Source organism: Saccopteryx leptura, chromosome X (assembly GCF_036850995.1).
Source record: "Saccopteryx leptura isolate mSacLep1 chromosome X, mSacLep1_pri_phased_curated, whole genome shotgun sequence".
NCBI classification, from domain to species: domain Eukaryota; kingdom Metazoa; phylum Chordata; class Mammalia; order Chiroptera; family Emballonuridae; genus Saccopteryx; species Saccopteryx leptura.
This window is the reverse complement of record NC_089516.1, coordinates 8,861,321-8,886,679: the sequence shown is the minus strand read 5'-3', so window position 1 is coordinate 8,886,679 and position 25,359 is coordinate 8,861,321. Positions and strand designations below refer to the sequence as shown.

At 39.2% G+C, this 25,359-nt stretch overlaps 1 protein-coding gene across 1 annotated transcript in view; it reads left to right on the top strand.

Annotated features, from left to right (window-relative positions):
• Positions 1 to 15,257: 15,257 nt before the first annotated feature.
• The window catches only part of ACE2 (angiotensin converting enzyme 2), a 42,703-nt gene continuing 32,601 nt past the window's right edge, over positions 15,258 to 25,359 (top strand). The window contains exons 1-2 of the mRNA XM_066356120.1: positions 15,258 to 15,410; positions 16,268 to 16,555. Coding sequence (XP_066212217.1) covers positions 16,346 to 16,555 — 210 coding nt within the window. The 5' untranslated portion in view covers positions 15,258 to 15,410; positions 16,268 to 16,345. The remainder of the gene's footprint in view (positions 15,411 to 16,267; positions 16,556 to 25,359) is intronic.

The following is a 25,359-nucleotide window of genomic DNA, read 5'->3' as shown; positions in this document are numbered from 1 at the left end:
TCTTGGTCCATCCTGAATACAGTACCATGAGCAATAGCATGGAGAGAAAATCTTAAATAGATTTCACAATTGGAAATTTTAAAAAATGAGAATCATATTTTTGCTTCACTATTTGTATAGCACTTAATTTTGTTGGTCATTTCTGTGCTATACTTGGTTTAGGTCATTTGCTGTTTATGCTTTGCTTGTGGGTAATGCAGGGCTACAGTAAAACTGCAGTGAGAACTACAAATTTTTTTAAAAAAATAATATACCATGAACACAGATTTGTTTATTTTATTTTATTTATTTTTTGTATTTTTCTGAAATTGGAAACAGGGAGGCAGTCAGACAGACTCCCGCATGTGCCCTACCGGGATACACCCGGCATGCCCACCAGGGAGCGATGCTCTGCCCATCTGGGTCCTTGCTCTGTTGCAGCCAGGGCCATTCTAGTGCCTGAGGCAGAGGCCATGGAGCCATCCTCAGCGCCCGGGTTAACTTTGCTCCAATGGAGCCTTAGCTGCGGGAGGAGAAGAGAGAGACAGAAAGGAAGGAGAGGGGAGGGATAGAGAACTATCTGGGCGCTTCTCCTGTGTGCCCTGGCTGGGAATCGAATCTGGGACTCCTGCACACCAGGCTGATGCTCTACCACTGAGCCAACCGGCCAGGGCCCAACTACAACTTTTTTTAAAGTTAATTTATTTAAAATTATAATTGACATATAGTATTATATTAGTTTCAGGTGTATAACATAGTGATTCGACATACCTTACAAAGTGACCACCATGAGTCTAGTAACCATCTGTTACCATAGTTATACAGTATTAGTGACTCTGTTCCCAATGCTGTATATTACATCTCCAGCATGTAATGAGAACAATATATATATAGGCACATATACATGTCTAAACAGGATTAGATACTTTGGGCTTGAATGCCTAGGCAGTGTTGCTATGGGGAGTAGGTAATTAATTATTCTGCTTGGTCCTGATTGAGATGTGGAGAGATGGACTCCTGTATACACATTAGTTCTTGAGAGCCCTGTGTTTATATCTATAGTATGCTCTAGATCTGTGTCTCTTAACCTCGGCACTTGACATTTGGGGTCAAATAATTCTCACTTGTGGGGCACTGTCCAGTGCCTTGTACAATGTTTTAACAGCATCCCTAGATGTAGTAGTACACTCCCCCAAGTTGTGACAACCAAAAATATTTCCACGTGTTGCCAATTGTCCTATGGGAAGCAAAATAACCTTGGATGAGAACCACTGCTCTATATTACTGATGTGGATTTTCTTTGAAGAGAACAAAATTACCGCCACGCCATCTGAGGTTGTCATATTTGGATCTATGATCTCTAATTACAGTACTCTCTATTCCTGAACATTCTTATCTTATTAAGAAAAACAGCTTTTTACCAAGATAGGATAGAGCACCAATAGTCTCCCCTCATGAAAATCATAAGTGCAGTATTAGAAGTGCAAGGAGAAATTGTGTTCATAACTAATGTGAGTTTGTTTTTTGTTTTTGTTTTTGTTTTTTGACAGAGACAGGAAGTCAGAGAGAGGGACAGACAGACAGGACAGGAGAGAGATGAGAAGCATCAATCCTTCATTGTGGCATCTTAGTTGTTCATTGATTGCTTTTTTATATGTGCCTTGACTGGGGGGCTACAGCAGAGTGAGTGTACCCTTGCTCAAGCTAGGGACCTTGTGCTCAAGCCAGCGACCATGGGCTTCAAGCCAGTGACCTTTGGGCTCAAGCCAGTGACCCTGGGGTCACGTCTATGATCCCACGCTCAAGTCAGCGACCCTGCGCTCAAGATGGTGAGCCCATGCTCAAGCCGGATAAGCCTGCACTTAAGCCGGCAACCTTGGGGTTTTGAATCTGGATCCTCTGTGTCCCAGTCTGATGCTTTATCCACTGCACCATCGCCTGGTCAGGCATTAATGCAAGTTTGATACCATTCTGGGACTAATTTTCAAGATGTCCAGCCACACCTTATATGCTTCTTCATGTCTCGCTTGTCCCTCTCTTCCATGCCTGAAATAAGAATTGTTTCAAAAAGCCCTTTCTGAACACAAAGAGTGTGGGCTTGAAGCTGGATGGCTGAGGTTTGAATTTCAGTTCCATTGCTTTCCAGCTCTGTAATCTTGATTCCGTGCCTCTCAGTTTCTTCACCTAGAAATGAGGTTGGTACTATTGCTTACCACATAAGGTTGTTGTGAGGACTAAATGGGGGAGCACATGTAAAGCAGTTAAATTCTGAATGGCCCATAAGCACTCAACAATGTTTGGAAAGTATTATTGTTACTGTTTTAAGTAGTATTAGTCTTTATGATTTAGAGCCTCATCTCCTTCAGAAAGCTGACCTGACTCCTTGGGTCCATGCTGACCTTCTATTTCTCTGAATTCATGAAAAGTTTTGTAATCTTACAAGTCAGAATTTATCCACGTCATCTTTTATCTGTCATCTGAGTAAAATTTCCTAACAACGGAGGTTATATGAGTCAGAGATTATGTGCTCTACATGATTTGCATTCTCTCATCCTTCTCATTTATTGGGTAAGTAGTTAACAATGTTTGCCCAATCTTATCTGGTTATATCATAGTTGTCAGTGGGTAGAGGTATCATCATGATATTGATACTAAGGTGGAACAAGACACAATTCGAGGAAATCTTGCACGTTCTGTTTCCTGTCCCTGAAATTCATAGAACCCAAACTCATGGTTGGAATAAAATTTCTACAGAAAATGTCCCCAGAAATAACCCCTTCTATAGTGGGTGGAACAAGCACTACCAATATTACCTATTTGAAAGACATCCCTTCCTACTTACTTAAGGCAGAGCCAAGTTGAGTTGGATATCTACCATTTTTCAACATAAATCAGATGTAAATATTAGTCTAATCAAACTAGCTAAGTCCCCTGGAAATCTTACTTTGTTATTAAAAAATCATTAAATAAAGAGATTCACAGGAAGAAACAGTTTCTCTTTTTCCACATTGTTGTTTTTAGATGTGATGCCTGGAATGAATGTAGCCATCTTGTGACTGACCATGGGAAGCTTTTATCAGAGTAGAGGTCATCATGCTGAGGGTAGCACATTGGAAAGATGGAAGAAACCTGGGTTTTTGATGATATCATTAAGCCGCTAAATTAACTAACTCTGGATTTAAGCTATCACAGTCTTTTATGTGTAATATGTTTTCCTTATTGTTTAAGATAGTTGAATAAGAGTGTCTTGCAGCTTAATAGCATCCTGATTGATTAGATAATTTGGAAAGATCTTGGTGAAGTTATTAACAAAAATGTACCTTTTGCTACATTAAAAACCACCCCAAACTCCATGGCTTGAAACAACAGCCATTTAGTTAGTTCATGATTCTATGGGTTGACAATTTTGTTTATGTTCCTCCAAAAAGTTCTGCTCTCACTCATGCATCTGAAGTCAGTTGCCAGGGATCTGATGGTTGTCTGGTCTAGAATGGCCTCAGCTTCGTTGTCTCATGTTTGCTCCAGTGGTCTCTCACCCTCCAGGAGTTTAGCTCAGGCTTGTTCACTTGGTGGCAATTTGGCCTTCAGAGAGAGAGAGTGAGAGAGAGGATTCATGAGGCCTAGATTCATATTTGGCTCAGTATTACTTCTGCCATATTCTATTGACTAAAGCAGACTCAAGAAGAGAGGAAATACATCTCTTGATGGGAGAAATTGTAAAGGCACATTGTAAAGGGTGTTGATATGAAGAGGACTGAAGAAGTAGTTTTTTAAATCTACTACAGATATAGTAAATATTTACAAAGACCTCTCCGTAATTAGTTGAGTAGTGTGAATGAATGGTTTAAAATGTGGGCACTTCCACTTTATAATTAGACTTGGGCTCTTTAGTTAACCTCTTTAAGTCTTTATTTACACTTATTAAATGGAAATTATAATGGTTCCTTACTCACAGGGTCACAGTGGGGATTCAAGAAGGTAATGCTTATAAATTGCTTACCACAGTTCATGACATATCAATATTAACTTTTTTTGTGATCTATAAAGATAGGCCGTACTTTCTAGTTAATGCCCTAGAATTCTCTTTCTTTCACTCTTCCTCATTTTCTCCTCCTCTCTTTGTTAAACAAAACTTAAATAATTTTTAATCATTTCTGCCCTTCACCCCATTACTATTCTAGGTGGCAGCTTGACCACAGCATCTCTATACCTGTCGGAAGCTCTGTGCCCTAGTGGTACTCTTCAAGGTGCTGGACTGCAAAATCTTAATGCTCACTGATGGGTGTCTTGGGGCCTAGCCTACTGCTTTTTCTTGTCCTGGGTTTTGTTACCTCTGATTTTTTATTATCAGAGCTTTCTCCTTAGAAGAGTACCAGGGGTAAAATCCCAACTGAGTTAATAGATGGAGATTTTGGCCCTCCCCCATTGTTTCTCTGGTTTTCCAAAGAGAATCTTACTTTTAGGCATGGGTCCAGACTACCAAAAGTGTCTCTATACCAAAAGCATAAAGTGCCCTATGCTCTCAAGCATCATAGGTTTTCCAGAAACATCTTATGAGAGTGTTGGAGCTATCCCTGAATTTCAGGTTTATATTGAATTTGTATAGAACTTGAGTCTAATAACTTCTTGACTAAAAATATTCAGAGGGGATTCTGAATTATCTCCCAAACATTATCAAGCTACCCAGCGAGCTATAACTGACTTCTGCTCCTCAGTTAATTTTAGGAAGATTTCATGTTATAATAGGAGAGGCAAAGAAGGAAGGAAGGAAGGAAGGAAGGAAGGAAGGAAGGAAGGAAGGAAGGAAGGAAGGAAAGAAAGAAGAAAGGAGGGAGGGAGGGAGGAAGGAAGGAGGGAGGGAGGGAGGGAGGGAGGGAAGGAAGGAAGGAAGGAAGGAAGGAAGGAAGGAAGGAAGGAAGGAAGGAAGGAAGGAAGGAAGGAAGAAAGGAGGGAGGGAGGGAGGGAGGGAGGGAGGGAAGGAAGGAAGGAAGGAAGGAAGGAAGGAAGGAAGGAAGGAAGGAAGGAAGGAAGGAAGGAAGGAAGGAAAAAACTTTGGGTAACACCAATCACAAAATCCAGTGAAAATGCTGAGCAGAGAAAGACACTCAGTATGAGAGCTGTTCCAAGTGTTTTCTTAAGTTTTCAATTTTCTCAATTGCTTAGTGACATTTTCCTTGCAGTGGTTGCTGAGGCTTTGCCTAATCTTAAGTAAACCAATGTTAAAACACTGGTAATCACTGAGATAAAAAAAAATAACATCTTGTACCCCAATGGCATCATCCAAATTCCAAGGCCAGGAGGCCTTGATTCCTTTCTGGGTAGAATCCAAATTAAGATTCTTGATATCTACCACATTCTGACTATCTCTAGGGAAAGATACATGCTGCCCTAGGATTTATATTGTATAGTTTCTAGACATTGAACATATTTATTAACCAAGGAAGAATACTGACGAGATTGAAGACAAGAGATCAAATGTTAGGAGGGTCTTTAAAAACAAAGAATAAAGTAATAGTAAGTCTGTTACCCATCTTAGCTTCAAGTTTTAATGTATTTGTAGTGACATTACATATCCTGCATTATTAAAAGCCAAGACATCTTGATTTAAAATATGGTAGATTCTGAAGCCTCAGAAAAGTTCTTATCATCTCAATTTCATGTATCCACATGGGTGTGGGATTAGAGCTTTTACCCTTCAATTTTCGACTTTCATTTGGATTCCCCTTAAAGCTCAGATGTTAAGCACTCAGGGACTTACAATGTGATTTATCTACTACCCATCTCTCTGATTTTGAGAACTGGAAGCACTGTACTTTCCTCTATATCTCCCACTTGCTTGGGTTCCAGAGAGAGATCACAAGAACCCTACAACCAAATAAACATTAGCATCTTTGGGCAGAACCTTATAGGATAACCTAGAAGAAAATTTCAAAGCCCCCAATTAAGCTCTCTTCTCTTGTCTTATCGATTAGACAAGCAAACATACCTCTGAACCTCACCATAGTTTTCCAGCTCGTCACAGCTCTGATGTCTTCAAAGAAGAAGGCTTCCCTGCCTTGAAGCTTAAAATCCTGTCAGCACCACTGGTGTTAACAAGCTCTTATCTGGGACCATGTGTGTCAGAGAGGGGAATAAATGGCAAAGATAATTCTATACATTGTAGAGTCATTATGATACATTCTGCCATGCCATTCCGTCCGTCTTTGTAATAACCATTCTTGTCCCTCTGGACTTTACGAATACTAGATTTATAATGTACTAAACTTTGACATAGTCATGTATCTTGAATTTATTCCTGTATTATCACTATTACATTAATCATATATTCTATTTTTAATAGGCTACTCAGCAATCAGTTGTGAATCAAATACTGGAAGTCTGGGACAACATTATCATCCTATCGGGCATGGGAATGGAGCCTCAAAGGGTCAGCACAGTTCTAGGCCATACTTGCCAGAAAATCCCAAAGGTCTTGTGATTCAGAATTACGTTACTTCTCTACAACTGACGTTGCCTGATTTATTATGAAATAAGCATACCTGTTCCAGTACTAGACTTCCTGTTAACAGATCTGGCACCTCTGAGAATTCCAGATCATAAAAATCTCATCCTCATTCTCTTGATACATTGTCACTGTTGGAGCAAATGTATCCAGCATGGCTGCCAGAGCAGCTTTTCAGTCTAGCGGGTATTATGGTCTCTGAGATCACTTGGCTGTCTCATCTTGCTGAATGAAGTTAATGGCTGGCTATGAGGGCCATTTTTAAATAATGGGAACTCCTCAAGAAATGGCATGGAACTTTGATGGCACTCTAACCTTTTAAATTCAGAGCACTCCCAGATTGTGGAATAAATTAACAATGTTAGAATAACAGGCCCATGTTTTGCTAACTTAGATTAAATAGTGTGTACACCTCTCAATTCAATCTAGAATACTCATTTTTATAGAATATTTTATATTTATGTTCTGGAGTACTGTTCTTTTAAGAAGCATTTTATTTTGATATACCAATTAGAACAATATTTCTCCATCTGGTTATCTAGGAACTATATGGCCACAGCTGCAGAGAAATGAATGCTAGCTTATGGCCATAGATAAGACAATACTGGGTAAGAGTGAAAAATCAATGTAGTATTAAGAATTAAAAGAGTAGACAAATTAGTTTAATATTTTTTAAAATGAAAATTATTGGCCCTGGCTGGTTAGCTCAGCAGTAGGGAGTCGACCCAGCACGTGGAAGTCCCTGGGTTTGACTCCTGGTCAGGGCACACAGGAGAGGCAACCATCTGCTTCTTTACCCCTCCCCCTCTCCCTTTTCTCCCTCTTCCCCTGCTACAGCCATGGCTTGATTGGTTCTAACATCCCAGGCGCTGAGGATGGCTCCATGGAGCCTCTGCCTCGGGTGCTAAAAATAGCTTGTTGTGAGCATGACCCCAGAAGGACAGAGCACTGGCCCCCGGCAGGGGTTGCCAGGTGGATACCGGTCGGGGCACATGCGGGAGTCTGTTTTTATATCTATCTTCCTCTCACTTGGAAAAGAAAAAAAAGGAAATTATTAATGCAATCAACTGGAGAAATTTCTATGAATTTTACCTCACTTCCTGACATTCAGTTTCATAGTCATCAATGAGCTTTTTCACCATGGTAGTTGTGACAAAAGATGGTTCATCTCATCAATGCCAGAGTGTCCCCACTTCTGTTGCCTAAAACATTGATTTTAAGCTGAAATATCTGGATCAGGGGAAAGACTGACCAGTGTCCAGCCCCTGCTTTTCTACTTATTAATAGCATGATCTTAGAAGAAGTAGCTTGATAGAGGCAAATTCCTTTTCTTCATCTCTAAAATGGTGGTAACAATATCTTTCTTAATCATTTTGTGGATTCAGTGAATACGTGTAAAGCATTTAGCCCCAGTGCCTGCATTATAGTAATCATGCTAGTATTCTTCCATGTTTTTCATCATATTAACTTAAATTATATATTCCAAATCACATCTTGATTCAGAAATTTTCCCACCTTTTCTCAGTTGATACTAATTTCTATCCATCATGTGTTGTGGAAGGGCAAGCAAACAGATATGACATTAAAAATAAATTATGCCACATACAGGCTCTATGCTCCTCCTCTTCCTTACTACTGAATTTAAATACAATCTCTCCATTCAACAGATATTTATTGAGTGCCTGTTATATGCTAGGCATTTTTGTAAGAAGCTGTGGATGTGGTAGTGAACATATAGTGGGGAAAGACAAACAATAAAGAAATAAATTAATTAGTAAGACAGATAGTTATCAGTATAGTGTAGTAGATGGTAGTAAGTGCCATGGAGAAAAGTAATGGATGGAAATTGTCTAAATAGTATCAATATATGTTTATGTGGTGATAGGAGGTATCAATTTAAATAACATGATCAGGTAGCTTGAACTCCACTCCTTAATTTATTCAAAAAGAGATCATAATATATTTTTTTTTAATTCTGAGCTTTCAGATTGGCAGGAGGCAAAAACAGTGTTGAGTACAATTAAGAGATTATCATCTTGATCCAAATTCCTAGGACCAATCTTGGAGTTAGTATAATAGGCTCTATGTGGATTTTGTTCCATTAGCACTCTATGAGGTCTCCTCTCCCAGCTTGGTAGAAGGAACTCTCTGAGTGCATAGGGAAGTTGGGGATGGCATCAGTAACTAGCCTTTGCCAAGCCCCACTGCTGGCTCAGATCAGACAAAACCCTTAACAGTGATTTTCAACTGGTGTGCCACAAGGATTTTTAAAACATGCAGTATCTGACTATTTAGTCAGGGGCATGGGCTTCTTTTCTCTTTGACGGTCAAATGAAAAACACCAACAGCCAATACAACAATAGCCGCCTGGTGTGAATGCTCTGTCTTGAACCATAAATATATAGGTCTTATCATAGAGTTGCATCTTATTGGTCACATTCCATAATAAGTTTGCACCTGATTGGTAATTCTTGGTACCAGAAATCCTTTATAAATGAATGGGCATCTACTTTTTTAAAAAGTCACTTTGGAGCAAAATGGGTAAGCGCTTACTATTATTTTTTTGTAAATCAATCAAACTTATACCTATTTTTGTCAGATCAGCAAAAAAATATATTTTGTGGTGTGCTGAAGAATTTACCAATTAGTTAATGTGTGCCATGAGATGAAAAAAAATTAAAATATCTGCCTTAGGAGATGAGTAGGTGAGGTTACAATGTTTCCAAGAGAGCCTGCTAGACCTTAAGAGGACAACTGCTGTTGAACATTTCTACATAGTTAGATCAGAAAACATTGTCTTTGTACTCAATCTGAAGACTGAGGTAGAGGCCAATAGGGATGCAGGCTTATCCTAAGATATTTCAAGCCAGTTGGGTAGTATTAACCAAAGTGTAAAAGTCTTCAGTCCCCCTCAGATTCACTTGACTGTGATGATCTCTCTTGTCTGCCTTCTCTGAATCTGCACCTTTCTCAAACTCAATGTTCCTGTGCTCCTGAGAAGTGTCTACTTTGCTATCAACTGATGAAGAAATGTAATGCTCTGTCCATATTCATGAAACTCCCTTTTATCACCCCCCTGTTTAGTCCACAGATAGCTCCTTGGGGCTGGAAGGTGTTTCAAGTACCTTTTCCCTTATTTATGAACCCAGATTTCCTCCTGAGGTATGTACTCAGTAATACTTTCCAGCACATTGGGATTCTGAAGAAATAAGATCGTTTCCTCTTGATCTTAACTGAAAAGATGTATTTGGCTAACCATCTCTAGCTGACAACTTTCAAATATTTTATCTCCATCCCTGACCTCTGCCATACTACAGATTTGTATATCTAACTGCCTTCTCAACACCCTCCATTGGATCTCTAACAGATATCACAAACTTGACTGAACTCCTTGCCTTCCCTCCAAACTGTTTGACCTGTAACCTCCATCTAAATCGATGCCAACCTTATCCTTCCAGTTGTTTAATCCAAAAAGTCTATCTGTAGTATTCCTTCACTCTCTTTTTCTTTCAAAGCCCACATCCAATTCACCATTAAATCCTCTTGGTTTTGGGCCCTGGCCGATTGGCTCAGTGGTGGAGCGTCGGCCTGGCGTGCAGAAGTCCCAGGTTCGATTCCCGGCCAGGGCACACAGGAGAGGTGCCCATCTGCTTCTCCACCCCTCCCCCGCTCCTTCCTCTTTGTCTCTCTCTTCCCCTCCCGCAGCCGAGGCTCCATTGGAGTAGAGATGGCCCAGGCGCTGGGGATGGCTCCTTGGCCTCTGCCCCGGGCGCTGGAGTGGCTCTGGTCACAACAGAGTGACGCCCCGGAGGGGCAGAGCATCGCCCCCTGGTGGGCGTGCCGGGTGGATCCCGGTTGGGCGCATGCGGGAGTCTGTCTGACTGTCTCTCCCTGTTTCCAGCTTCAGAAAAGTACAAAAAAAAATCCTCTTGGTTTTGCTGTCAAAATGTATTGCAGATCTAGCCACCTCTCACAAATTTTACTGCTACCACCAAGCCTCCATCATATCTCACCTGGATTATTTCAATGGCCTCTTTACTGGCTTCTCTGCCTACAGTCTTCCCCCTATGTAGTCTGTTCTTCATACAGCAGCCACAGTGATTCTTTTCAAAGGCAAGTGAGATCATGTTACTCCTCTATTCAAACTCTACCGCGGATTCTAATTTTATTTAGGATAAAGGCTTAAGTTTTGCTCCTAAGACTCTAGATGTAAATTTATGCTAGTGGATCCAGTGTTACCTGATATATTGCACAGTCTAGGTGTAAAAATAAATTAGGGTTATATGGCGTGCACTGTGTTATCATAAATTCAGACCAGTAATAATCATTAGAACCTCCATGGAATCCGATTTGTCCTCGCAAATTTGAACTCTCTTGGAAACATTTGTCAGTTTGGTTAATGAAGATTATCTTTGCTCTATCTATAGAAAAAAAATGACCAAAATGCAACTAGAATTGTAAACAGGAAAGAGCATAGCTTTTCTTTTGGGCTAATATGTCAACTTGTTATTTGTTTTCTATAAAGTACTTATAAATTCACTTGGTATAATAAATATGTGGTCAAAACAAATTGTACTAAACGCAAAGAATTCTTGGCCATGTGAGTTTTAAATTCTCTATGCTTTATATTCCTGATGTCCTTTCTTATTTCTGTCAGAGGCATTACTCTATCAGTTTTAAGATAAGAAATTGTCCAAAACATTTTTTTCTCTGAAGTTTTCAGAAGATATCCTCTCAGCTTGGGAAACTGGAAGAAGTTTTTGCTGTAGCTATTTTGCAACCTCACCATTTATGACTGTTGGAAGTATGTAAAAAGTTGAGCAATAAAGGAAATATGGGTCTCAAAGTCTATGCACTTTGCTCCTGCAGAAGGGAGACCCACCCTCAAATCTGAGCCTATGAAGATGGAGCTTTGCTTGAACTCTGTGGTTATCTAGTTTCCATTTAGGTTTTAGCAGGTAAGCATATCAGAAACAGGGAGGGGATTTGAGGTGGGCAGGGCCAGAAGTAGATTCTTCAAGAAGTGACAGCAAATCCAGAGCCTACATAGACAGCAGAGTTAAAAACAATAAAGCTGTTTGTAGCCATTTAATATAAAGCCTTGAAGACACTGTCATATTATAGCCTAGTCATTAAAACAATGTTCAATAAGATGACAGTGAGTCATTGTAAAAAAAAAAAAAAAAAAAAAAGACATGTAAATTAATGTACAGACAACATCCTGATTAGGATAGACTATAGTTTAGAAACATTTCTACCTTAAACAGTTTTAAAATTCAAAAGCAGTATAGCCTGACCTGTGGTGGCACAGTGGATAAAGCATCGACCTGGAATGCTGAGGTCGCTGGTTTGAAACCCTGGGCTTGCTGGGTCAAGGCACATATGGGAGTTGATGCTTTCTACTCCCCCTTTCTCTCTCTCTCTCTCTTCTCTAAAATGAATAAATAAAATATTTAAAAAACACTGATATAATCTAAGCAGTACATTTTAGTTTTAGTTATATGAGCCTGCTTATTTTTGGAATATAATAGTTTCCTATAGAACTACTATGGACAATTCTCCCATTTCCATCACGGTTTAGAGGTCCCTAATTATTGCACAGCTCCTCTCATTTTGAGTGGCTTTTATTATTGCTAGGCTCCCAGAATTTTTTCTCTGTGTTCTCAAATATTAATTCATATGATACTTATCATGCCCCTATAAGATGGGCATAGTATTCTTTAAATCTTTATTTATTGATTTATTTCAGAGAGAGAGAGAGAGAAAAAAGCATCAATTTGTTGTTCCACTTATTTATGTATTTATTGGTTGGTTCTTGTATATGCCCTGACCAGGGCTCAAACCTACAACCTTGATGTATTGGGACAACACTCTAACCAACTGAGCTATTTGGCCAGGGTCAAAATGGGGATAATATTGTCATCAGCTTTGAAATAGGAAAATAAGGTACAGGGAGAATATTACCTGTGTGAAGTCACACAGCTAATAAGTGGTGGAGCAAATCTGTTTTGCTACCTAAGTCTTCTTCTAAGTGATGGCCCCATGAAAGAGAACTGTTCACAATAAGTCTTCTCTTCCATGTCTGAAATGTGCTTCAAATGACATTATTTTAGACCCTTTTATTTATTTTCCTCTGGATACTCTCTTGTATCATTCTGAAATTGTGGTTATCATAAATTGGCATGATGCTATAAGTTATTTTGAATCTAATATTTGTATTAAGGAAGTCGAAGAGAGTACGCCCTGGCCAGTTTGCTCAGCAGTAGAGTGTCAGCCTGGCATGTGGAAGTCCTGGGTTTGATTCCCAGTTAGGGCACACTGGAGAAGTGACCATCTGCTTCTCCCCCTTCTCCTCTCTCTCTCTCTCTCTCTAAAAATTAACAAATAAAAAGGAGAGAGAGAGAGAGAGTCTAAGATGGCATTACCTTTTTTGGGGGACAGCCAAAATGGACTAACCATTCATATTAAGCTTTTATTCAACCCACTTGACTGGGCTGCTGTAGTACCTCCCTGTCTGATCTCCCTGCATCTATCCTTACCCCTTAGTGTCTGCTTGCTAATCAGCAGTGTATTAATCCAGTTAAAATTTTGCCAGATCACTTCTCTGCTTGAAGCCCTCCAGTGTCTTCCCACATTAATCAGAGCAAAAGCCAAAGTCATTCAATTGTCTGTAAGGCCCTCCTGGTGTGGGCTCTGGCCACAAAGGGCTCTCATGCTCTTGAGAGCTGCCTACGCTCTTTGCACTTGCCGTTCCCTCTGCCTAGAACAGTTTTCCCCTAGATATCCACATAGCTTTCATCCCTTCCTTCAGGTCTTTGCTCAAATGTCACCCCTCTCATCCCCACTCCATCATTCGCCATCCTTCTTTCTTGCTTATTGCAAAGTCATAGCATTTATCAGCAGCCATTTATTTCTTCCCTCTACCCCACCTCATATAAAATGATATCCAGAGGAACTTTTCCTGTCTTATTTATTATTGTATATCTAACATCTAGAATAGTGCCTGGCATATAGTAGGTAGACAATAATTGTTGAATCAAGACTCTTGTTGTTTTGGACATGAACTATTATTTTCAGAGGACTGCTTGATCCTGTAGTGTGTAGTTGTTTCTGGGACATTCGGATCTATCTGGTCATAGAACTTTACATATTGTTAAATCCCTTATTGAAATGGAAGATACGCTGTGTGTTTGTTTGTTTTATTATATTCTTTTATCTGAAAGAAAATGAGGCAGGCAGCATCTAACTTGTTCCTAGTGAATCCCTAGGTATATATTTAGGGCCAGAGGTATATATTTTTCAAGTGTAAACCACATTCTACAAATTATATTTTATAATTTTGTGAGAAGTCAAGATCAAGAGCTCTTCCCTATACCCTTTAAAAAATTTACCCACCAGCCCCTTTGAAAGGTAGACTAGGTTTCCTGCATGTCCAGGCTCCTAATGTTTCCTGGCTTCATTCTTTCTCAAAGAAAATCCTTTAGGCCAATTATTTATATGGGTCCCATCCCCTAGGTCTTTAGTGGATTCTTTCCATGTTTAGAATGGGCTTGGAGAGAGTCCTTCTGGGTAGCTGTCAAAACAGCATCATCTTCTCAATGGAGGTGAACAAAAATTCCACCAATACAGTCACTGCTTGCAGGTGGCCATCACTGAGCTGGTTTTTCTACAGAATTATTGTGGATAGTTGACCCATTTCCCCCGCTTCTCAAAATTTCTTGGCTTCCATAATTTCCCTGCCTCACAGTTATCTCAGTCTCCTTGTCTTTCTATTTTTAGCCTTCAGATTTTATATCCTGCTTTCTCCATTTTAATTTGATCATGTTAATCTTATTTTCTGCCTCAGTGAATTGAAGTTGGACTACTCCCATTTATTTTTCTAAACCCAAGAGCTTCATTCAGGAAATGACCTCGATAGAGTTTTGTTTCAGCTTTCATTAAAGTAACATTCCAGCTCTTTGTTCAGAGCCTCCCTGGATGTTCCCCCTTCTTTTGAGTGGTTTTTGTCCTAATGCCTGTGAGAAGCGAGTGGATCTCAGCTTCTTCAAATGTGAGAGGAGCTTTACTGAAACGTCACTAATTCCTCCCCTCTCCCCCACTTTCTTTAACATTTGTATCATAATTACTTAAGTATGTCAATTGCTTTATTTCTTAAAATATTCATATATTATGAATCACATCAAGGGCAGTAAGAATCCACCTCTTAGATGTGGCGAAATAAAAGCTATCATGTTCACAGAGGGACAGGATCAGCACTGTTCCGCTGCTGCTCTTGATCTGCACCTCCATTTTTGCTCTTAGACTACTACTATAATTTAAAGACCTGTATTCTAGAATCAAGCTGCAGGCATTTGTGTCCAGACTGTACCACTTACTATCTGAGTGAGGTTTGGCAATTTGTTTAAGTTCTCTGAGTCTCAGTTTCATAATCTGTCTAATGGTGATAAAAATATTTACCTCTAGGGGTTATTTTTTATAATGCTTAAATGAGATATTATAATGGAAAACCCTTATAATTATTTTCCTATTCTACAATATGTACAACTTTGGAATACGGGGAAGTAGTGAAAACTTTTTTAAGGGCTTGGTTACTGCCATTTCGTCTGGACCTGGAAAACTTGTTTTTCTAGGTGAACAAATGTTTTCCCTGTGTGAAGGTTTCATAATCACAGTTAACCAAGCTCATGAGCCTTGCCATTTAAAGTGTGTCCTTTTTTTTAATCTATGACATAAATACAAACACTCTGGGAATGAGGACACTGATCCAGCTTCTGAGATTTGACAGGATAACTACTGACGTCTCTTTGAACTATATATTGCTGTGATTCTATGGCTAAGGATGACCAGAGCTTGACATCGACACTCCTTGAATTTCAAGCCATGCAGAGGCATTCTTATTTCCTTGTGACTCTGACTGAAATTTAAACAGGTAAGTGAAAGGGAAGGAGGCATACGGTGAAGTCAGCCATAGAACCAGTGTTTAACATGGTCATCTGAGAAATAGGAAATGAACCTTTTTTAGTTTTTCCAAGCTAGACCAGGAGAATTAACCTGTGGAATTGAGGGTAGTCTTATTATTTTAAAAAATGATCATGAAAATTAAACTTTATCATGAAGTCCTGCCCTGTGGTGCAGGGGATAGAGCACTGCCCAGAGTACCTAGGTCACCGGTTCAAGCCTGGAGTCACTGGCTCGATCCTAGGGCTCTGGCTCAACCTCCGGGTCACTGGTTGGAGCCCCGGTAAGGGCACATATGAGAAGCAATCAATGGCACAACTAAATGGAAGGAGTGTATGCTTCTCTCTAAAAAAAAAAAATAAATAAAATTTATCAGAAAGAAATTAATTCCATAAAGACAAGGTCTAAGTCATTTATTTAGGAATGATACCCAATTAGAGAATTTCTAAGAATAGGAGCTTGAAATAAAAAGAAAGCAGGGATAATAATAATTAATGAAATTGTCTGAAAAACATAAGTAACAACGTTACCCCCATGATTCCTAATTCTAGGTTTCTTTGGTCACTGCAAAATTATAACACCTTCAGTGTATCTTTAACAGCTTTTTAGGAACTTATTAACCAAATGTACAAGTTTTGATTTGGCCATAAAAGCTAGGAGAGCTATGATTCTCTGGGATTAATGAATAACATTTGTTTATTTGATTTACTTTAAAAAATCATTCTAAAATATGCTTACATATCTGTCCTCTCCAGATGAACTTTATATTGGTTCATCAGATTGTTTACTGTTTTTTCTTCTTCTTTTTTTTCTGTCTTCCCTGCTCAGTGCCCAACCCAAGTTCAAAGGCTGATGAGAGAGAAAAACTCATGAGGAGGTTTTACTCTAGGGAAAGTTGTTCAGTGAATGGGACTTGGCACGCAGGGAAAGATGTCAGGCTCTTGCTGGCTCATTCTCAGCCTTGTTGCTGTAACTGCTGCTCAACCCAGTACTGAGGACGCAGCCAAGACATTTTTGGACCAATTTAACTATGAAGCCGAACAACTGTCTTTTGAAAGTTCACTTGCTTCTTGGAATTATAACACCAATATTACCGACGAGAATGTCCAAAAAATGGTGAGTGCTTATGGATTTATAGAAGTATTTGTTGCTTCTTAAAGGTTAGATTACTGCCCATGAAACTGAAAAGGGAAATCAAAGAAATGCTCTGAGCTGGGTGGTTGGATGTTTGCCTCAGTATTTCTGATTCTGGAGTCCCAGATGGCTAAACTTAATTGACTTTGGGGTTCATTTGGAAAATTGTTACAAAATAATTTGCTGGTTTCAGTCCAGATTCTTAGAAATCAGTGTACATGCATTATAAAGTTGCCACCATAATTCTCATTATAGTCAGAGTTTCAAAGCATTTCATGGAAATGCTATAAATTAGTGAGTTAATAACTTCTCCAAGCCCACAATGTCAACAGGAATATCTAAAAGCTCTCTAAAATAATATATTAACTGAAAAATGCATCTGGAGACTTAGTAAAAGAGCTAGCTAGTAATTACCTAACAATGGGTCGGGTGAGGCTGAACTTGAGAATTTCTTCCTTCACTGTCACAAAGCTCCAAGGGACTTCCAAAGGTCACAGAATCTACCCAGAGCCGTCCAAGAAAAACCATAATTAAAACAGTTCTGACAAATCTCAGAATGCTCTGGGAAAGCAGGATGCTTGCTTTGACAAGTGCACGGGTTTCGAGTTTTCTTCTCTTACCGTTCTCAAAGCAATATCCTTCCACAATTAGGGCTGGAAATGGAACAACATTGTTAAGAAAAGATTTTTGTTTTGTGGCACTTGTACAACAATGCATCCCTTCAAAAATGTAGTTCAGAGGCTTATTTTCCAAATGATTAGTAGCTTGTATGCTTGAATTAAATAACTGCCACGCACTGAACAGATTAAATCTGAGACCTACCATCTCATTTGAAAGCTACCAACAGTGTTGTGTTTTTTTTCTCTATTTTTCTAAAGCTCAAAGAAATCCTGGAGATTTTGATAGCCCAGTGTTGTCATGGAAGATCATGTTTTTCTTGTCTCATGTTTTTGTCATACCTCTTTTCATCTGTTCATTATTGCTTTTTCCTCACTTTTTATTTGATCTCTGTTGGAGGTGCCTGGAGTGGACTGCGTGTTTGTTTTCATGCTCAGCTGAATGGTCCTGTAGGTGCCGGTGAATGTGTAGCAGCATTACCAAGAGGCAGATTAGGGTCGGTTGAGGTCCTGGGCACAGAAGAAAATATTAGGCCTGTTAAACTTGATGTAATTAGAAAAAAAGTGTAAAGTTGGGGTTTTGTGAGGCCCTTCAGAAGTTGGGTCCCAGGACATGTGCCTGGTATGCCCACTATTAAATCTGCCTCTGATATGTGCCTAAGAGTTCTGGAACCAGACTGCCAAAGTTCAAATCCTGGTCCCACTACTTTCTAGCTGGGTGAAAATGAACTTGTGAAATAACCTCTCTGCACCTTAGTTTTTTTATCTGGAAAAAAATAACATTTGTGTCTGCCTCATAGGGTCGCTGTGAAGACTGAATTAATAAACAAAACCACCAGAATAGGGCTTGATGCTTTTGAGCATGGAAGAATAATAACATATCATTGTCATTAGTGTGAGAGGGAATTATAAATGCTGAAGAGATTTGTAACAGTTCTGTTCAGTGCCCAGAGGTTGAGAAGGACTGTTCTAGAGTGATATGTAGTGATATTTACTAAAATCATCTCTGGATCATTAAGTGCTATCACTTTTGAATTACACCCGTTGATCAGAGCAAAGGCCAGAAATGAAAGAACATAAATCATGAAGTGTGGCCAAACTGCAGAAAGTTTGGGCCTTTTAAAGAAAAGTAAAAATATTGAGTGCAAGAAGCAACCAGGGGACACAGTATCTCCTTCCGCAAGCAGTGATGAAGGCTACATTAGTGCACATGTGTGGTTTTACCAGCGGAGCAGGGCAGTGGACGTGGAGGGAAATGGCCCTTACTTCTATTCTCTTATGTATCTTGATATTCCCTAATGAAACTGGCACTAGGGCAGGTGCTATGAGAGGTACCAAGATGAACATGATTCTTAGAATGGTATGGTGCTGATGGCCATTTTAGAAATGGAGAATGTTCACCAAAATAGAACAACTGGAATATTTTAAGGGGATCAGAGAGAGTTAGGAGAGAAAGCAGAATTAACTATACAAAGCCTGGCTCAAAATGAAAAGAGATAACTAGTCTGAGGTGAAACAAGACAGGATACTGTTAATGTGTTCACAATTGTATTAGACAAATCTGTTCATACTAGAATGATGGTGCCTTTGAAAACTCAAAAGAGATAAATTTACAACAAATAGAAGGAGGTGCTATTTACATCACAGATGGTAAAACTGGTAAGACTTGTAAAACTAGGCCATTCCTTTCTCAACCCCCCCCCCCCCAACCCTCTGCTTTTGCAAACATCAGCTTGTTCTCTGTATCTGTGGGTCCGTTTTTGTTTTCTTTTGTTTAGACTTTGCATATAAGTAAAATTATACAGTATTTGTCTTTCTCTTTCTGACTTATTTCACTCGGCCTAATACCTTCTAGGTCTATCCATGTTATTGCAAATGGCAAGATTTAATTCTTTTTTTTTATTTCTGAGTAATATAAAAACAGGCCATTCTTTAATCTGAAAAAGTGAGACATTAAAACTAGAAATAGGTCCTTTTTTAAAAAAACATTTATTGACTTTAGAGAGAGGAGAGAAAGAGAGATGGGGGCGAGGGAGCAGCAGGAAGCTTCTCCTTGACCGGGCAAGCCTGGAGCTTCAAACCGGTGACTTCAGCAATCTAAGTCAACACTTGATCCTCTGCACCACCACAGGTCAGGCATGTAAATAGGTTCTTGAAGTATGTAAGCAAATGTAAGGATTGTAGATCCAGTGTGGGTAAGGAAGTATAGTCAAGTACAGTGATGGACTCAGTTCTTTACACTTCCCTATATCAATGCCCAAGGTTATGTCACTTTTCAATGCCATCCCACTGAAGGTGACATGACTGGGCTCATCGTGTGACTTACTTCAGCCGATGGGATGTTGGCAGACATGATGCAAGTGGGGGCTTGGAATGGACTTGGACAATGGGACTTTCCCTTTGCTTCTTTGCCTTTGCTATAAGAACATCCTGGGCTAGCCAGCTTAAGAATGAGAGATGCATGGAGTAGTTGTCCCAGCAGAAACCAGCCTCCCCCAAAGTTGTAAGCCAATCAAGTCAAGATCAACAGAGCTGCCTGGAAACCTCCAGTAATTCTAGGCACATAAACAATAAACACTTATACCATTAAGGTTTTTGGTTATTTGTTATGTAGTATTATTGTAGCAATAGATAATATGGTAAGGGAAATTTGGGCCATATATCAGAGTCAGAATATTGGGCTTGTCAGCCTATGGATATGATCTAGTATGGTGATTTTTAGATCAAGTTGTGTGAATACACCTTAAAATAACAGAAGGCAACAAAACTTGATCAGTGTAATGTCCCAAAAGCTCCCTACTTAGGAGAGGTCTATCAGATAGAGATAAGGAGAAAAGCTTGGTTCAAAACAGGTTTCCAAATAGTTCAGAAATTCAGTGGAAATTAATTACCAAACACTTGTCATGTACTATATAATAAATTGCCCCCTTACTTTATAGAAAATACAGTTCTTGTGTTTGAAACTGAATATTCACAATTAAATTGTAATTATTCTCTCAGTAAAATAAAACTTTTTTTTTTACATTGCTCCTTTTTTGTAAGTTTATTGTTGGCTTGATTTTTGCAATAGGGTCCTTTGTAAATCCAAAGTTGTTTTTTGTTGTTGTTGTTTGTTTGTTTTGTGTGAGTGTGTGTTTTGCAAACTCAGAGGCTTTTTATCAACATAGGAGGTCCTGGACAGTTTTATTCCTGGAAGAGAGAAAAAGGACCCTATTGCAGCAGACATCGTGGTTCATTGTTCCAGTATTTGTCAGTAACTACTACAGCTGTTCCAAAGTTCTGTCCATGCAGCTGAAGTGGGTGTTGAAGAATGGCCTTTTGGAGCCTTGAAGGTCTCCAAGAACATAATAAATATTTCTGGGCAAGTTATAAGAAATTGTGAAGAGAGAGCAGGAAACCCGTACTTACCCTTTGGATGCTTTCTAGGGACCCTTCAGCCCTTGGCTTCTGGGGTCCCTTAGAATCCTTGGGCATGCCTGATTCATCTGCCTTTAGGGCTGGAGTCACATCAGGCCAGGGTAATATTTTTTTAAGTGAGTGGAGGGGAGATAGTGAGACAGACTTTTGCATGTGCCCTGACTGGGATCCACCCAGCAATCCCTGTCTGGGGATGATGCGAATCAACCAATCTATCCTGCCCGGGGCGACTCTCAGACCAGTCAAGACACTGCCTGTAAGAGGGGAAGAGAGAGAGAAGGGGGAGTGGAAGGGGAAGAGAAATGGATGGTCCCTTCTCGTGTGTGCTCTGACCAGGTATCGAACCCAGATGTCCGTATGCCAGGCCAACACTCTATCCACCGTGTCAACCAGCCAGGGTCAGGACAGGGTAATTTTTAATTGCTATTATATATCCAAGGGAAGACTGTAGACTTCATTCTTGTCTCTGTTGAATCTATCCTGCCATCCCTGCCACACACAAATACCTACACACAGGTACAGGGTGGGGAAAGATCATTGTGCTGGAAATACATTCAAATTCAGGAAATCTGGTGCTGTTATGACTCTTGTGAGCTGGTTGGGATACCTTGGGCAAGTCCCTTATTTCCTTGTCTTTTGAAATGTAAGGGTGTAGTTGGGAACAGCCAAGATTTTTCAGTAGATAACAACAATTGTGAATGGATAAGTTGCTCATGTAGACAACTAACATAGGTCAAGTGTATTGGATTGGAGGCTTTGTTCATACTAGTTTTCTTCTGTCATGAAAACTTGATGATACCCCCGTTTAGTGATGTAATTTTGGTGAAATTAAGCATGAGCAGCTCCAAATGACACGTTTAAGTATACCCAAATTTGGCACAATTATTCACTGATCTAAGTACTTGGACAGGATGCCAGGCGACCACCAGCTCCATCCAGAGAGAGTGGTCTGATGGTCAGGAAATGCCACTGCTTTTTAGAGTGTGCCAGGTAACTGGATGAAAGAACATTACATTAATTTGGCTAAATCCTTTGGTTTAGAGCAGTTCCATGGGGATTTCAAACCTCATTATAGGACTTATGGAATAAGATTATGTTTTTCTTTGCTTTTATTATTTCAGGCTTTAAACAATAGCTTTATTGAGATATAATTTATGCACCTTAAAATTCACCATTTTAAAGCATACAAGTCAATGCTTTTTAGTGTGTTTATATAATTGTCCACTCATTACCACAATCTCATTTTAGAACATTTTCATCACTCCAAAAAGAAATGACCTGCCTAATAGCAATTACTCTTCTTTCCACATCCAGCCCTAAAATGTCGCTAATCTACTATCTGTCTCTGCAGATTTGCCTACTTTGAACATTTCATATCAATGGAATCACACAATAAGTGGTCTTTGTGACTGGCTTCTTTCACTTTGCATGTTATAGCATGTAACATTACTTTGTTTCTTTTCATTGCCACATTCCATTGTATATATTTTTCTTTACTTTTTATCATAAAAGTTTTAAAAGATACAAAAGAGGAAAGATTAGTATATTGAACCTCCTAATACTCTCACTCAGCTTCACCAAGTATCAATCAACATTTTAACCAATCTTGTTTTATTCTTCTCCCCAATTCCACATTTATTGGATTATTTTGAAGAAAATTCTAAACATCATATAGTTTTTTTTATGTGTGTAAATATTTTACCTTGTAAATCTCAAAATAAGGATTTTTACAACAACCTTAATAACATTACCATGCCAAAAACTTAATAATTACTCAGTATTATCAAATAGCTAGTTGATATTCAAATATATCCTACTCTCTCTCTCTGTTTTAAATTCAGCTAGTTTATTTGAATTAGAATCTAGCAAGGCCCTCTCCTTTCTTTTTTTCTTTTCTTTTTTTTCTTCTTTTCCAAGTAACAGGAGGGAGATAGAAAGACTCCAGAATGTGATCTGACCGGGATCTACCCAGCAACATCCATCTGGGGCCAATTCTCTGCCCATCTGAGGCCATGCCCATAATTGAGCTATTTTTAGCACCTGAGGCATGGAACCATCCTCAGTACCCAGGGCTGATGCACTCAAACCAGTTGAGCAATGGCTGTGGGAGGAAAAGAAAGAGAGAGAGAGGAGGAGGAGGGGGAGTTTAGAAGCAGATGATCACTTCTCCTGTGTGCCCCAACTGGGAATCAAACCTGGGACATCCACACCCTGGGCCAACACTCTACCACTGAGCCAACCAGCCAGGGCATTCTCCTTTCAATTGGTTTTGATAGATGTACTTTTTGTTGTTGTTGTACTTTTAATCTATGGAGTACCTCCCTTACTTTTTCTTTTTGCAATTTATTTGTGGAGAAATTGAATTGTTGGTCCTATAGAAACTTCCATTTTCTAGACTTGCTGATTGTACCCTCTTAATATTGCTTTTAATGCTCTTTTGTCCCCTGAATTTCCTGTAAATATGTAGACCTAAGGCAGAGGTCAAAACACGTTTTCTGTAACCGGTCAGATAGAAAATATTTCAGGCTTTGTGGGCTCTCCCACCTTTATTCAAGTCTGCCATTGTAGTGTGAAAGCAGTCATAGGCAATGTAAATGGCCTTTATGTTCCAATGAAACTTTACTTACAAAATAGATGGTGGGCAAAGTCCTCATCTAGATACTTGATCAGACTCAGGTTTCACTTGTGAGTTATTTAATAGATATGGAAGTTAATTTTATACTACTAGCATGATGCAGGAATATGGAGCCAAAAAAATAACAAAAATGGTTCAGGTTCCCAGAGCTCTGGAAAAAAAGAATATCTTGGGATGGAACAGTATGTCCTCAGAGGTCAAAATTCAAGGCAACAAAATGTAAATTTTTTGTGAACTAAAGTATAACACTTGTATTGTAGTGACAAATAAAATAAAACAGATATCTTCAAAGTTCCTATATGCAGTATAATAAAAAATGTTCTAAGACTGAGGCATTTGGGGGATTGTGAATTGTTTCCAAAGCGATTGAGAATAAAATTATTCCTCTAATTCGATATCAAAATTTTATCAGAAATTTTGCTTGACAGTAAATCATCCTGGATTGGGTGAATAAGGTTAGGGATTAAGAGGTGAGTAGAGGGTTGTATAGGTGAATCTGTGCTGTAGAAAAAACTCTTCTTTTTATAGCTTACTTCTTTCAACTCATTCATGGTTAGACAGAAGACTAGAATATGTCAAATACAATATATTTTCAATGGTTAGTGAGCATTAACTTTGGAGGTAAACAGATCTGGGTTGGCACCCTGGTTCTTCCAATTACTAGCTGTGTGACCTAGGGAAAATTACTTACCCACTATGTGCCTCATTTCCCTCATTTGTGAAATGGAGATAATTACAACTACCTCACAATATTGCTTGTGAAGATTAATTGAGAAGTAGTTCCTGAGGGACTGTGTGAGCTCATTAAAGAGAAATCATTTTCCATTTCTACCACCACTATTCTCTTCATCTCTTGTCTGATCCATGTTTGTCACTTCCATGCACCACTTCCATCATGTCACATGCTTGCTTGGGACCCCTAAGTGACTTCCTAGTATTTATAGAATAAAAGTAAAATTCCTTGGCTTGGAAAGTGCAGTCATGCCTGGAATCTGTAGTTATCTATTGTGTGAAAAATTACCATAAGCTTAGTAGCTTAAAGCAACACACATATATTAACTTATAGCTTCTGTAGGCCAGGAGTCCAGGCAAAGCTTAGCTATATCTTCTGTTTCTGAGTCTCTAGTTGCAATCAAGTTCCTACCTAGAGTTGTGGTCTCACCTGAGGCTTGACAGGGACTGAATGCACTTCCAAGTTAATGTAGTTAGTGGTAACATTCAGATCCCTGTATGCTGTAGGACTGAGGTCTTTAGTTTCTTGTAGGATGTCAGCCAGAGGCTATCCTCAATTCCTTGCCTTGTGGCCCTTTCTACAGGGTTGCTCACAACATGGCATCTTGCTGCATCAAACTTAGCAAGGGATACAGAGTCTTCCTGCAAGATAAAATTTACAATCATAGATAACATAAACATGTACATCCTGTCTTATTTGGTATATTCCACTGGTTAGAAGTAGGTTCTGCTCACACCCAAGGGGCAGAGATCACACAAATGTGTACCACTAGAAAGTAGGGATCGTGGGAGTCATCTTAGAGTCTTTCCACTCCAGTATCCAAGAACCAGATGCCACTATTTATTTCTCTCAGCCTCTCAATGCACATATGAAAAATGGAGACAGAATGATTTTCTCTCATGAGGTTGTAAAGAAGATTAAATGAGGTAAAATATTTTGCAAAGTACTCTACACACATCCAACTCCTACCTACTTGAAGGTCTGTCTTAGGTTCTACCTTCTCCATGAGAGTTTACCCAAATCTAGTCTGAGTGAATCTCTCTTTTTTCATAACAGAAACTGCTTGTCTTACTTATAGTTTATACATTAACATATGCTGTTATGTGTCATCAATGAAGCATTCATGATGCATCTCACCTGCCTGAAAGCTGCAAGTAACTTAAGGACAAGGACCTTTTCCTATAAATAACCAAATTTTTTAAATGCATAGGGCACATTGGATAATCTAATAAGCATTTTCTTATTTTTTCATTCTTCTCACCCTTAAAACAACTCTTTGAAGTAAGTTCTATTATTACTCTCAGCTTACAGAAAAAGTAACTGCAGCTCAGAGAGGTTAAGTAATTTGCCCAAGGTCACACAGCTAGTTAGAGGTGTCTGACTC